The sequence below is a fragment of the Plasmodium yoelii genome (genome assembly GCF_900002385.2).
Source record: "Plasmodium yoelii strain 17X genome assembly, chromosome: 11".
NCBI classification, from domain to species: Eukaryota; Apicomplexa; class Aconoidasida; order Haemosporida; family Plasmodiidae; genus Plasmodium; species Plasmodium yoelii.
This window is the reverse complement of record NC_036183.2, coordinates 1,347,942-1,363,673: the sequence shown is the minus strand read 5'-3', so window position 1 is coordinate 1,363,673 and position 15,732 is coordinate 1,347,942. Positions and strand designations below refer to the sequence as shown.

Below are 15,732 nucleotides of genomic sequence, written 5' to 3'. Positions count from 1 at the left end.
AACTCGAATTAAGAAGGTAACGGAACGAGCTTAACAAGATTGCAGACTGGATATATGTAATGATGAAAAAATTTAATAAATTTATGAACATGTATATTTCATCTGCTCTTTTTCCATAAATAAATAGCTATATTTAATAATTATATTAACAAATGTGTATTATAAATGTTTAACTTGAATTCACAGAAATACATTATCTTTCGCATTTATTTATTTTTTTTATTTTTTTTTTTTTTCAATAGAGCATGCATAATAAAAATGGGTGTAACTCATTTACTAGAATTGATAAAAAATAATAAAAAACAAAAAAATTTAAGATACTATATGGCACGGTAAATAACTGTTAAAATTAAAAAAAAAAAAAAAATTAATATTAAAAAAAAAAGAGAGAATTGATAAAGGATTTATTGTGTATGTCACACCTGCTATATATAATACATACTAAGATTATTGGAATGTGAAAAGGTGTAAATATATTATTTTAATTTATTAAAGGTTTTTTTCCAGTGTATTTTAAAGACGAAGGAAAAATAAATAAATGTATAAACAATTAAAATTTTATTTTGCCAAAATTACATATCGTATTTTTATATGTCCTTCCCTTATGAAGCGTTTCCGCTATACTTCCACAATTGATGCATATATTATTATATTTATGTGATATATGTAATAATTTATATTTTTTTGTGCTTAATCTTCCTTATTTTTTCCTTTAGCTACCTTGCACTTATCCATTTCGAAGATTATCATTCATCACATACATGATAATGAAATTACCTTTTCTTGATGTTTGTTTTTTTTATTACATTTTATATATATTAATTTTTTTACACAATTCAAATGAGAGAAAAAAATAAAAATAAATGTGTACGTATGTGTATTAATATATACCTTACTGAGAAAAATAATTACATACCCAAAGCATTTCTTAAATTCTTATGATATACACACGAGACATAAACAAATTATGTACATCATTTATAATTTTATTTCATTATTGTTAATTTAAATAGACATAAAAAAAAAAATTATAATAATACAAAATAATATAAATTAGATAAATATAAATTAGATAAATATTAATTAACTAGGTATAATCCCATCCTATTATACATATACAAAATATTTGTATTCTTAAATTTTTAACTATTTGTGGTTTTTATTTTTTTTTGCTTTTAAAGTAATAATGTATAAAATAAAAAATTGGCTTTCAAGGGTTGTAAAATTAAAAGTTTTATTAATTAAAATTGTAATAATAAACATGAAAAAAAGACAAAATACAAAAATGCATACAAATAAATTATATATAATATGCATACGGAATAAGAACAAAATTCGTATGTCAAATATTTCTTCTTTTCTATAATTTTTCATTAAAAAAATTACTTTGCACACATATAAAATACATGAGCAACTATATTTTTTTCTGAACATGTCAGAAAGTAAAAGATAAAACAGGTTTACAACCTGAACATGCAAGGAGAAAATAAAGAAGCGAAAGCATAAGTTAAAAGAAAATTAGCAATATGCTATCTTTTAAACCGTAGCAAAAGCAATGAATATTTATAATTATTGCATACCATGGTTTACACAAAAAAAAAAAAAAATGTAAAATATATAAATACATGAATAACTGAATAAACAATCCAATATGTCTTCCTTTCCAAATTCTACTTTATTAATTAACTACACATTAACATTTTTGAGATTATTTTATCAATAGCTATATAATAAATAATATTATCTTATATATAGTTAGCATTTGTCTATTGTTTTTTATCTTTAACAAACTTGTTTCTTTTTAAAAGTTATAAAAAATATTTGAAACAAATAAAATAACTAATATATTTCTAAATTTATATTGCCCTTTAATTTTTTTGGCTATTTCGTGATGAGAATATATTTTTTGTTCTCCAATCGAAAAGATCATTCTCAAAATCATAAAGCTCATCATCTTTATTATTTGCATGTTTTTGTTTTTTTGTTTTTTTTTCGTCTTTTATCTTAAATTCATTTTTTTTATTATAATATAAATTATTTTTTTGTGTTTTAATTTCATTAAGAATATTTTCTTTGTTATCAAATTTATCGTCATATAGATAATCAATATAAGTGTTTTTTTTTTCTTCAAATAAATTTTCTGTATTTTTATATTCTTTCAAAAATAATTTTTTTCGTTTTTTAATTTCTTCTATCTTTTGATTTATTTTGGATAAAGAAATATTTTCTCTAACAAGAATATCTTTTTCCTTATCATCAAAAAACCCTTTAGGGATATTATTTTTTTTATTCGTATTATTGTCATTATGTAACTCTTTATCATTATTATTGTTTTGTATATTTGTCCCAATGTTTCCATAAGTATATTGACTTTTTTTTTTAATATTCAATAATTCGTAAATTTCATCAATATTAAAATGTTCATATGTGTCATTATTATTATTGTTATTTTTATTTTTTTTATTTTTTTTATGGAATTCATCTAATTCATCTAATATCGCATTATCGTTGTCTTCATTCTGATCATTTTCTTCCTCATGTAAATCACCTAATATATTTTTTTTTTTTTCTATCAACAATTTATGTAGGTATTCCAACTCTTCGTAATATGCTGTGTCTAACATTTTGAAGTGTTTACTATCATATATTTCGTTATTAAACAATTTCATTAATCCGTTTCCATTTTCTTCATTTTTTTCTTCACTTTCAATTTGTTTATTCTGATAGTTCTCTTCATTTAATTCATTCTCCTCATCATTTTCATAATCTTCGTAAATGCTTATTCCTTTTCTCTTTTTTTGAATTTTTTTTCGAAAATCTTCTCCCCATTCAATGTCTATTTTATCAACCGGCTGATCGATTATTTCATATGTTTCTATTACCTCTACATTTTCTTCTTTTTCAATGGAAGGTAACAAATTTTCTATACGGTATTTATCATTTATATATATCCTTTCCTCATTAGTTGGATTCTTGTGTGTATCATTATTTGAAGTATTAGATGTTTCATCATTATTTAATAATTCTCCATTTAAACTTTTTTCTATTCCTTGAACTTGGGTATTTATCGACGTTTTAACAAAGGAATTATTTTCAATATTTGTGGAAACTGAAATATCAAAGAAATTCTTTGGAACGCCTTTATCATTATTTTGACTATTATCCTTTAACTTGTTCGTAGTAGAAAAACAACTTTTATCTGGTATATCATTTTCTTCATCATCTTCATCAAAATAATCCATAAATGCATTTTTTAAATTATTATCTTTGTTAATCCTATTTAATGGTGTTGCTGGCTCTTCAAAATGTACTCTTTTTAAATTTGAATTTGAACTACTTTTTTTGAGTGGAATATTATCCTTATTTTTTATTACATTTACAATATTAGTATCCTTGTATTCCTGTATGTTGTTGTTATTTTTTTCGTATTCTTCATTCTCTTCATTGTTATTTTTAATTTTTAAAGAAAAATCATTTTGGTCTTTCTCGGGATTTTGTTCACTTTTTTTTTTTTGATCTCTTAATAATTTCCTTCGCTCTTTTTCCCTTTTAATTAGCTCCTTAATATTATTATCCATTTTTTTTTTTGCATTAATGTCATAATAAAGTAGTAAAATTATTTGGATAAACAAAAACCCAATTTTATATAAATTTAAATGCGTTCCAATAAACGCTAAATTAAAAAAAGGGAAAAAAAAATATAAAAAATTGAAATAAATCAAGTACTCATTTTTATCATATCCTATGTCAAAAATATATCCAAAAAAAAAAAATGATTAAAAAGTTATTAAAAAAATAATTAAAAAATGGTTAAAAAATGACTAAAAATTAATTAAAAATTGATTAAAAAAAGGCATAATAAATTATATGTTTTTATTATTATATGAAATTGTTAAAGATTTGTATGCATATTAGTATAATATTTATTTATATATATCCTATTAAATTAACAGGTAGGTGTGGAAATAAGTAGGTATACTCTTAAGTTCTTTTATTATTCATTAGTTTATTTGTTTTACTCAGTAGTTGCCCTAAAAAATATTCCAAATGTGCACACTTTCTGAACGTTCAGAAAAAAAAAATAAAAGTCAGCTATTTAATTCAGTTTTATTCAATTAAAATTGACTTAATTGTATTTAAGCTAGCTTATCTATTTTTTATAAATAACACACATATGTCCCAGTCTTCATAATAAATATTCTGAGAATAATATATAACTTTGTAAAATGACAATACATATACCAATATAATTAAATAATTGAAAAACTTAATATGATAAAACCCCATAATAAACAAACAGCCAAATAAATGGAATAATAAAATATTTCTTGTTCATGTAATATAATGATAATTCTTTTTTTTTTTTTTTTTTGGAAACAAAAAATTTTATTTTGTACATAGACTGTGGTAATTCAGTCTGTATGTACATATGGACATATTTGTTGGAAAATTTCTATGACTTTTTTTTTCAGTTATATGCATATATACGTGTATATTTTTTGAAAATACTTTCTTTTCTTTCTTTTTGTTCTTTTTGTTCTTTTTGTTCTTTTTGTTATTTTTGTTATTTTTATTATTTTTACTATTTTTACTATTTTTACTATTTTTACTATTTTTACTATTTTTGTTTTGGGTTTATTATAATACACATAATGCAGTTAACAATCCCAATGACACTCTTGTTTTATTAGTTTCCATTTTGTTAGCTTATTACTATTCATTTTTTATACAATTTTTATTAAATAATTATAAACAAATTTATACAAAAAATAAAATGAATGACACCAAAACGTGTTATTAATATGCTATGAAAAATAAATATTTGTAAACAAATTTTATGTGCTTTTTTTTGCAAATTAAAAAATAGTGTATATATATTATTTCTTCACATTTTCTTAACCGTTTTTACATAAATTCAAATTTGGAAATTAATTTTTTTTTTTTTACAATTCATAGAGGAATAACATTTTTCTACACACATATAGACCTTGTATTTTTATGTAATTATATATAATTTTATTATGTCTTTTCAAATGGACCAAATTTATGTTAAAGCACATGAATTAAAATTTGTAAATAATTTAGAAAGAAACTCACATTATGTAAAAATATACTGGGATGATAAAAAATATAAAAGTCAAACAAAAGATGGAGGATGTTACATATTTAACGAAAATTTTTTAATACCAATTACAAATATATATGACCAAAAAGACCAACTTATTTATGTAGAAATATGGGAAAGTAACTTATTAAATAAACAATGTGCCTATACATTTTTCACATTAAATAGTATAAAAATCGGACAAATAATAAAAGAAAATATAACTTTTATTGAGGTTTTAAAAAAATGTACCTTAGAATTATCAATTAATATTGTTAGAAATCAAAAAGACATCATATTTTTTAATATTAAAGAATTATTACCCACATTCCAAGATCAGGAAATACGAAATGCTATTTGGAAAAATGAAGATGAAGCATCAATCATAAAACAATTAATTAATACAAATACAAATACAATTGATGGAATTACAAATTTAGAAAGTAACAAAAATAATCAAAATTATAATAAAACATTTCAAAAATCAAAGGAAAATAATTCCATATATACAAGTGGGGAAGAAATACAAAACAATTATATTCCAATCTCGACACCAGAATATGTGAGTCACTATATATATAAAGGTGCAAACGAAAATAGTTCTAATTATATAAATAAAACAAAAGATAGTTTATTTCCTACTTATTTAAATAATTATACATACAATAATGATATAAAAAACCCTTATGACATACCAAATGATGTACACTATAATAATAGTAGTAATAATAACAGTTACTCAAATTATGATTATAATAACTCAAAAAATCATGCACCTTTTTCAAATTCTGATAATGATAAATTTTATCATTATAAAGAGCATTTACAGTATTCAAGAAATTATATCCCATCTCCAAATTCAGAAAAAATATTATATTTTTCATGTGGAAATAAAAAAAAAGCTTTGTTAATTGGAATAGATTATTGTGGTACATCACATGAATTAAAGGGAAGTATTAATGACGCAATAATAATAAACGATTTGTTAATAAAAAAATATAATTTTTATGATTCTTCAATGAATATATTAAAACTAATAGATAATCAAACAAATCCAAATTATAGACCAACAAAAAGAAATATATTATCAGCATTAGAATGGCTAGTTCAAGATAATAATCCTGGAGATATATTTTTTTTTTTTTATTCAGGCCATAGTTATAAAAAATATGATTATACATGTATAGAAAAAGGTGGATATAACCAAACAATTGTACCATGTGATTTTCAAACAGAAGGCGAAATAATTGATAACGATTTACATAAATATTTAATACAACCATTAAAAGATGGCGTTAAATTAGTATCATTTATAGATTGTCCTAATTCAGAAGGAATATTAAATTTAGGATACAAATATAAATTAAAAAAGGAAAAATGGAAAGAAACATATAATCCATTTCATGTTGTTGCGGATGTTACACAATTTAGTTATTCAAAAATTAACGAATTTCCAACAGAAATAAATTTATTAGAACATGTACTAATTACAAATAATATCGAATCACTTACTTATCATCATATGATTCAGTCTATCTATTCATATATAAATTTGTATAATAAAAAAAAAAAAAAAATATATTTAATGTCTTCACAAAAATTTAACATAGATAGAAAATTCGATTTTAAAAACATTCTTAAAAATTCGAATTCGGAGCTGGGCCAGCAAACGAACGTAATAAAATGGAAAAAAAAAAAAGACAAAAAAGGCAAAAAATAGCATAAATAATGCCAAAAATAGCGACAAAAATAGCGACAAAAATAACGCCAAAATAACGCCAAAATAACGCCAAAATAACGCCAAAAAATAAAAACGTTCATGTTTTATGACAAATTTGCATAAATATATGAAATTAAAAGTGAAACAAAGTAAAATAAAATATAAAATGTAAAAACATTAATTAGACACACAACATGCAACATTCTATACAACACTCTGCAAATAATTTTATTTTTTTTTGCAATTGTTTTTGTCCTTTGCAATTATTTTTGTCCTTTGCAATTATTTTTGTCTTTTGCAAATTTTTATAGTGCCATTATATTTTTATTTTATAATTTTTCGAATTTATTTTATTAATATAGGATGCTTAAATTGTACCATTTACACAATTCATTTTTTTATTTCGTAATTTTTATTTCGTAATTTTTATTTCGTAATTTTTATTTCGCAATTTTTATTCTCATTTTATTTGCTAAATAGCATATGACACTTTTTTAATTAAAAAAAAAAAACAAAAATAATTTTTTTCTCTCTATATATAAAAAAATTATCGATAAAACATCAGCTAAACATGCTTTTGAAATATTTTTGAAAATCCAATTTTTTTACCTTTTATTTTTTACCTTTTATTTTTTACTTTTTATTTTTTACCTTTTAATTTTTACCCTTTAATTTTTACCCTTTAATTTTTACCCTTTAATTTTTACCTTTCAATTTTTACCCTTTAATTTTTACCCTTTAATTTTTACCTTTCAATTTTTTACTCTCAATTTTTTACCTTTATTTTTTAAAAAAATGTCTATATGTGTTGGAGATGTTTCTCTTATATTCTTTCTTTTGGATGACCTTAAAAGGAATTATTTGAAAGATTAAAATTATATTTTTTTTTTTGTCTTTTCTCATAAATAATATATTTATAGCCAAAAGTGAGGTTTATATGTTTGTTCGATTATTGAGCCTGGTCATTTTTCGAAAATATACATATAATATAAGCTAATTTTCTTTTTTTTATTTTCTTAAATTTTTTGGGTTATATAACTGAATTATCAAAGAAATCGATAAAAATGGAAGTAGAGTGGCCAGATATGCTGGTATTACATCTAATAATACATGATGTATATAATACAAAAAAAGATAGTTTATGTCTATATGGAAAACCATATATAAAATTTTATTGGAAAAATATAAAATATAAGAATTATTTTAAATTTGGATCAGACGAAATAAGCTATTTTTGTGAATTTTTTTTACCTTACAAGTCAGGAGATTATATTGAAAATTTGATTATTCAAATATGGGCAAATAGCTATTTTAAAAAAACCAAAAAAATTGCTTATAATTATATAAATATAAATAATGTTGAAAAAGAAATTAAAATTGATGGAAAAATTGAATTAATTGGAAAAACAAAAGGATTTAAAATGATTTACACATTACAAGTTATATATCACTCTTTATATAAATTTATGAAAATAAAACGAATATTAATTTTAGAAAATATTTCTATTTATAAAATGTTACAAGTTTATAAAAAATATGTTAATTCACCTTTAGAATGTAAAAACAATCTTCTTGAACAATATCTTCTTTCTTTATTTCATACAAATGAATATTTAAAAAGTGACACACCATTACGTTTAAAATCAAAACCAGAAAAAGATGTTGTATATAAAATAAATCAATGCCATATAGCTACTAATACAAAACCTCCAAAAAATAAAATTACATTAAAAGAAATAAAAAGTCAAAAAATTTATAAAATACCAAGGATATGTATTCATCGTGATAAAATATTAAATAAAATGGACAAAACAAATGTAGATACGAAATTGTCTGAAAATAGAGAAAATAGCGAAAAAAATAATAAAAAAAAAAAAAAACAGCTAGCTAAAAATGGTAAAGACAATTATAGTATTAGTAGTAATAATAGCTATGATAATAATAATAATAATAATAATAAACATGAAGATATAAATTGTAAACAAGATGCAAATCCATCTCAAAATATGATATACACAATTATAAATAATATCAATCAAAGAATTAAAGCACAAGCTAGTAAGAAGGCCGATAATGTTAAAACAAACACAACAAGACATTTTATTGATATTCGAGGAAAAAGTAATAATACAATGATAGAAAATCAAACTCCCAAAACTTGAAACCTTAAGTATGTAGAATTGTATGGCTTGAAAAAAAAGAAGAAAGGGAAGAAAAGGAAGAAAAGGAAGAAAACAGAAGAAATTATACTAATTCATCATAATTTATGGTAACCCATCGGGTTAAGCCCCAACTTTTAACCACCAAGTAGCGAAATTGCATATTGACTACATTTTGTATAAAATCGATAGATATACAATTAAAATTAATAATAAATATTACTTTGACAACAAATATAATTTCAAGCCCATATAGAAGGAAACCACTATTGATGCAACGACTTGTTTTCTCTTTTGCGATTCTGATAAATAAGTTGGAAATAGCAATAATATATGTATATCTATATGCGTATGCATATGCATATGCATGTACCTGCACAAGTAGTCATACTGTTTTACAATTGGGAACCATTTAACACAATTTGAGCATGTAACATATTGTGTAATTAATAAAATGTACTATTATATTTATATTTAAGAATTTACTTTTTTTCAAAATAATAAATAAAGTTATTTACTTTAAAACCATGATATATGTATATTAAATAAATATAAGCAAATATTTACCCCCCTCCCCAAGTATTTTCTTAAAATTTGGAAAAATTATGAAATATCGCCATTTTAATTTAAACATACAAATATATAGAATTATTTTTTTTTTTAATATTGTTATTTATCATTTTTAAAGAAAAATATTTTTTTCGTTAATTCGTTATATTTTTGCTAATTTTTTTAATTCGTTATTTTTTTCGTCATTTTTTTCGTCATTTTTTTCGTTATTTTTTTCGTTATTTTTTTTGCTAATTTTTTTCTCATTTTTTTCTAATTTGTTTCTAATTTTTTCTCATTTTTTTCTCATTGCTTTTATTTTTAAGCGCATTTTTTTGATGTTGCTATAACCACATGAAGCGATTACAAACTTTGAATTTTATAATTTTTGAGCAAATAAAAAATATATTTATATGAAATTAAAAAAATAACAATAATATCAGGACAAAATATATAGAAAAATATAACATTATAAAATATAGAGAAAAATACAAACAGTATAAAATATATCGAAAAATACAAACAATAGAATTAACAAAATGCATAAAGCTAAACAAAATAAGAAAGCTATAAATAATAAATTTGGAAATCAGAAAAAAAAACATGTAAAATTTAAAAGAGTTAAAAAAGTAAAATTTAAGGGAGAAAAAAAAATTTTAATACAAAAACCGGAAAAAGATCAAACTCCCCAAAAGGTAAGAATAATAAATTTTACAACTTTTAACAAAATAATATACAATTTATTATATGCTTATAAAAACTATTGTTCTATATTATTTATTATAAGGAATAATAATTTTTTTTAATATTTTTTATATCTCATTCCTTAACAGACACAAAAAAAAAAAAAATTCAATACAGCATACAAAAAAAAAGAATATGAAAAAAAGTTGCAAAAACAGGAAAATGAATATGAAAATTTAAAAAAACAATTAGAGAATGAAAAATTTGATGATAATATACATTGTATATTTGCAATGAAAAATAATGTTGATTGTATTAATTTGAAATCAAAAGAAATTCTTCAGGTACATATAAAAAAAAAATATAATAATTTCTTACTAAATATTATCTTATTTTTAAAAAGTGAAAAAATATTGTTGCACACATTGTATTTATACATACATGGCTAGCTTGCATATGTCCACGTCTATCCACAATTTTTCATTTCTCCATTTTCATTTCGCTATTTTCATTTCTCCATTTTCATTTCCACAATTTTGTAGGAACTAAATTTGCAAGAACAATTCAAAGGAGTGCTATTAGTAAATACGAAAGAGAATATGGAAAAGCTGTTCCTTGTAAAACCCTATGTATGTTATGGTTATTTAAAAAAATATAATTGTTATAATTTATTAGAAAAAAAACTATATTTAAAAGATAATGAAGAAATAAAACGATGTGATTCGAATAAGATAATTGAAAAATTATTTGGCAATGAAGGTATAAATTCTTTTCCTTTATTTTGTGAATATATTTTTGAATGTAAAAATAATGCAGACATAATAATGAAAAAATATATTATCCCATTTGATTTTTCATTTTTAAAAAAATCAACAACATTTGACTTTTTACAATTCAAGAATGAACTTGTTGGTTTTATGAAGGATGAAATAAATGATGTCCTAGAAAAAATTATATAAATAAAATTCAAACAAAATACAAAAAATATGTCACCACAACTTATATGAACATTATTTATTAACTGTTCATAATATTGCATTATACTACATTATACTACATTACATTATATTGTATCATATTTTATTTGTTAAATTATTTTTTTTTAATTGTTTTGTGTTATTTTTTCGTAAACGGCTTTTGAAATAATTATATAATTTATTTTTAAAAAATATGGATACAAAAGTTCATACGAAATTACAAATAAATGAGTCTACATACTCACCATTTCCTAATATTGAAAATCAAATGATAAATTATTGCCAAAAAAATATATAACCATTTTAATAATTTACTAACACAAACTAAAGCGGCATATTTAATAAACTGTTCATGTTGAATATATACATTTTTGGGAATGTATACATTTTGGGGAAGCTATACATTTTTGGGAAGCTATACATTTTTGGGAAGCTATATATTCTTTGTTTGATTATATTTATGACTGTTCATATATATTTTGGGATGGGAAAAAAAAAAAAAAAATAGCTCGCTGACTTTATCATGTGACAATATAGCTCGCTGAATTTATCATGTGACAATATAGCTCGCTGACTTTATCATATGACAATATAGCTCGCTGAACTTATGTGACAATATAGCTCGCTGAACTTATGTGACAATATAATTCTTACTGTCCGCAAAATCATAACACATTTTTTATTTCCTTAATCGAATTTTCTAGTAATTGTATTATCTCTAGTTGGCCCTACCCCAACCCATACAATTGGGGTCTTTATATAACTTTCAATTGTCAAAACATATTTTTTAGCATTTTCTGGTAATTCATCAAATTCAATACAATTAGTTATATCTTCATCCCATCCTTCGAATTTTTCATATACTGGCTCATATTCTCTTAGTTGTTCATCTTCTAAGGGATAACTTCCCCTTTCGAGTAGTTCGCCTATAAAAAAAAAAGGGAAAAAATATTTATGTATGTCGGTGCAAATAATTTATGGCAATGTGTGCAATAAAATGTGTCGAGACACAAACATAAAATATGTCTCAAAAAAGAGAATAAAATGAATGGACACTAACCTGTAGTTTTATTTTTATAATCAACGCATACATATATTTCTTTCAATCCAGATAAAACATCTAATTTTGTAAGATTAATAATATCAATACAATTTATATATTTAACATAAAAAAGCATAGGTAAATCTAACCATCCACATCGTCTAGGACGATTAGTTGTAGTGCCATATTCAAAACCTTTTTTTGTTAAATATTCTCCTATTTCATTACATTGTTCAGTTAGAAATGGTCCTGAACCAACTCTTGTTAAATAGCTTTTAACAACACCTACTACTAAATTTAACTTTTTGTGATGTATTCCTAAACCTGAAAATATTCCACCAAGTGTTGTACTACTACTAGTTACAAATGGATAAGTCCCGAGATCAATATCTAACATTGCTGCATTTGCACCTTCTATTAATATATATTTTTTGGAATCTATACTTTTATTTATATATGATATAATATTTATAATTTTATCTTTTAATATTTTATGATATGTGTAAAACTCATTTAATTCTTCTTCTTTATTATAATCTTTAATATTGTATAAATCCATTAAATTATCAATTAATTTTATATATAATTTTTTAAAATTTTCAAAATTTCTTAATGACCCCATTCTAATACCAATTCGTGAAGCTTTAGTTGAATAACAAGGGCCTATACCTTTTTTTGTTGTTCCAATTGCATTTCCATCTTTTGATTTTCGGGTTTCTTGTATTGCATCAATTTCTTGGTGTATATCAAATAATATATGTGCCTTCTCAGAAATATATATTCTATCAAGTATATTATTACCTAAATTATTTATTTCTTTCATTAGTGTTTTTAAATGTATTACCATACAATTACCTAATATATTTATATTATTTTCATATAAAACCCCACATGGTAATAAATGTAAAGCATGTTTTTTATTTCCAACACATATTGTGTGACCTGCATTACCTCCACCATTAAATCGACATGTTATATCTGAATATTTCGATAATATATCAATTATTTTTCCTTTTCCTTCATCACCCCACTGTGTGCCTACTATAGCCACTACATTTCCCTTATCAACATTTTTTATACTATGTTCAAAAATGTTCATTTTGGTAAAGACACGATTAATACATACAAGTAGCTAGTATTTATTATTACTGATACTATATATGATTTATTCAGGCGGTATTTTATTTTTCAAAAAAAAAAAAATATAGCTATTTTTTTTTTTTTAAATTGTGTTATTATTTTTCTATTTTTAAAATATACTTTTATATCCTTGAGTAAAAAAAAAAAAAAACATGCATATATTTATTGAAGAAAAATGGAACTATATAAATAATCATATATGTGTCACATTACTCAGTTTGTGATTTAATGATAAAATTAGAATAAAAAAAAAATAATAATAAATAAAATAAAATAAAAAAATATATATTTATACCTGCACTGTTCATGTTAAAAAATACTTATGAAAATAGTTAGTATGGATTGAATGCTAATAAAATTATTGGAGAAATATGGATATTTTCTACTTTTTTACAAATATCCTACTACTATCGTTTTTTTTTTTTTTTTATATTGATACTATTCGAATCGTCAAAAAGGAACACGCAATAAAAAATTATAAAATCGAAATTGCTTAAAAGAAATGAATAAAAATTGTAAAATAATTATTTAAAAATAACGGAGAAATACAATATAGAATATACATATAATTATAGTTAGTGTAATGAACAGCCAAAATGATAAAAATAGAACTATTAATTATGGGACCATTGGAAAATATATGAACACAATTTATATATTATTATAGTGTGAAAAAAATACATGAGTAAATATTTAATAAAAGAAAAAATAATTAAACACATAAATTAATTATTTTTAAGGTCAAACATATGAAAAACATAAATATTGTAGAAATACATTTTTTTTTTTTTTTTTTTTTAATCCTTAAATTTTAAAACACAGTGATTAACTTTTTTTTTTTTACTGACACTAGAATGGGACAAACTTTTTTTTTTTTTTTTTTTTTTTAATTTATGCTTTGAAATATCGTAAAAAAAATCAAAGTATAATAAAATATTTTATAAACATTATTTGTAAAATAAAAAAAAGAGGGTATAATTTAAGGAAAAATATGATTTATTTTTTAATAGCCTTTCAAATATGGCTTTATAGTTTTTATATATTTTGTAATATGGAAAATATATTGTATTAAAAAAAAATATAGAAAACCTTTGTATAGTGTATATTAAAAGTTACAATGGAATTCCATTATATTTTATCGAACATTTTTAAAACGAATTCATAAAATTGTTTTTTCACACATTTAAGAATTATGTTATATATATCTACATGATGGAAAATATGATATTTCCAAACACATGGAGGAATTATTTTCCCTAAATAAAAAAGAACAAAATAATTTTTTTTACTGATTTTGCAAATTGCTATATAATATATCATAAATAACTATAACGAAACTCATTTTCTTATTGATAATCATCTGTTTTAAAAATAAAATAAATTTTTAATATATTTATTTTTCTCTTTTCTTTTATTCAATATATCATAAGTGCTAGTATATAAATACTATTATATATAATACTATACATATTTTTGCTAAATATAGATATACACTTTTTTTTTATTTTCCTCACATTCTATTAATATACACAAATTATATTTTTTTTTTCCTTCATTTTTTGTAATATATCTTAAATGGTAACATTATACATATATATGATAATTTGCACACTTATTAGTAGTTTCCTTTTCTCTTATAAGAAATCATATGAGATTTCCTTTTTTTTCGGTTATGAATTTTTTATATGTTTTTTTAAATATGTGAAAAAAATATATATAAGCAAATCAAACACAAAAAATAAATACACAATATATGCAAGTATATATTATATATATAATTAAAAAGAAAAAAATGAGAACACATATTAATATGTAATATAAAAAAAAAGTAAGGCATATATGCAGTATTAAATTTGATTACATATATAAATATTTATTTATATATATAAAATGGAAACTTTATTGTATTATATAATAATAAATAAATTTTGAAACGTAAAAGAGGAAGTATATATTATAAAAAAAAAAAAAAAAAAAAAAAATGATAATGCATATAATAAGTAATTATAGCAAATTGGATATTATTTATTGTATATTTACTTATTTTTTAAAGCATAAAATTTCAAAATTATATTTTTGAATAAATTAAAAATATTATTCCTTTTTTTATGTATACAGTTTATAGTTTTTTTTTTTTTTTTTTTTTTTTTTTAAATTTATTAAGGGCTATTTTCCTATATAAAAATTGTAAATAAAAAATAAGAAAAAACACAAAACAGCAAAACAAACATCGTTATAAAATTTTCAAACCAAAACAATCATTGTGTAGAAACTTTACAATTTCCATTATTATTATTATTATTATTATTATTTCATAAGAATACATTTTGAAATATAAAATAATTCGATTTATGTAT

The 15,732-nt window shown here is 21.2% G+C and overlaps 5 protein-coding genes across 5 annotated transcripts; 3 read left to right on the top strand and 2 right to left on the bottom strand.

The window, feature by feature from the left end:
• Positions 1–1,868: 1,868 nt before the first annotated feature.
• PY17X_1132900 (conserved Plasmodium protein, unknown function) lies at positions 1,869–3,578 on the bottom strand (the record flags this gene model as incomplete). Its single annotated transcript, XM_720170.2, has 1 exon — positions 1,869–3,578. One exon carries the CDS (start codon positions 3,576–3,578, stop codon positions 1,869–1,871), a length of 1,710 nt encoding a protein of 569 aa, XP_725263.2.
• Positions 3,579–5,021: 1,443 nt separating this feature from the next.
• Positions 5,022–6,824, top strand: PY17X_1132800 (metacaspase-1, putative; the record flags this gene model as incomplete). The annotated part of the gene is made up of 1 exon (XM_022956562.1): positions 5,022–6,824. One exon carries the CDS (start codon positions 5,022–5,024, stop codon positions 6,822–6,824), a length of 1,803 nt encoding a protein of 600 aa, XP_022812447.1.
• Positions 6,825–7,888: 1,064 nt separating this feature from the next.
• Positions 7,889–8,986, top strand: PY17X_1132700 (conserved Plasmodium protein, unknown function; the record flags this gene model as incomplete). Its single annotated transcript, XM_726206.2, has 1 exon — positions 7,889–8,986. One exon carries the CDS (start codon positions 7,889–7,891, stop codon positions 8,984–8,986), a length of 1,098 nt encoding a protein of 365 aa, XP_731299.2.
• Positions 8,987–10,071: 1,085 nt separating this feature from the next.
• Positions 10,072–11,175, top strand: PY17X_1132600 (60S ribosomal protein L7-2, putative; the record flags this gene model as incomplete). The annotated part of the gene is made up of 3 exons (XM_022956561.1): positions 10,072–10,227; positions 10,366–10,560; positions 10,759–11,175. 3 exons carry the CDS (start codon positions 10,072–10,074, stop codon positions 11,173–11,175), a joined length of 768 nt encoding a protein of 255 aa, XP_022812446.1.
• Positions 11,176–11,880: 705 nt separating this feature from the next.
• Positions 11,881–13,334, bottom strand: PY17X_1132500 (adenylosuccinate synthetase, putative; the record flags this gene model as incomplete). The annotated part of the gene is made up of 2 exons (XM_726204.1): positions 11,881–12,119; positions 12,254–13,334. The coding sequence occupies 2 exons, from the start codon at positions 13,332–13,334 to the stop codon at positions 11,881–11,883; spliced, it is 1,320 nt and encodes a 439-aa protein (XP_731297.1).
• Between the last annotated feature and the right edge of the window lie 2,398 nt (positions 13,335–15,732).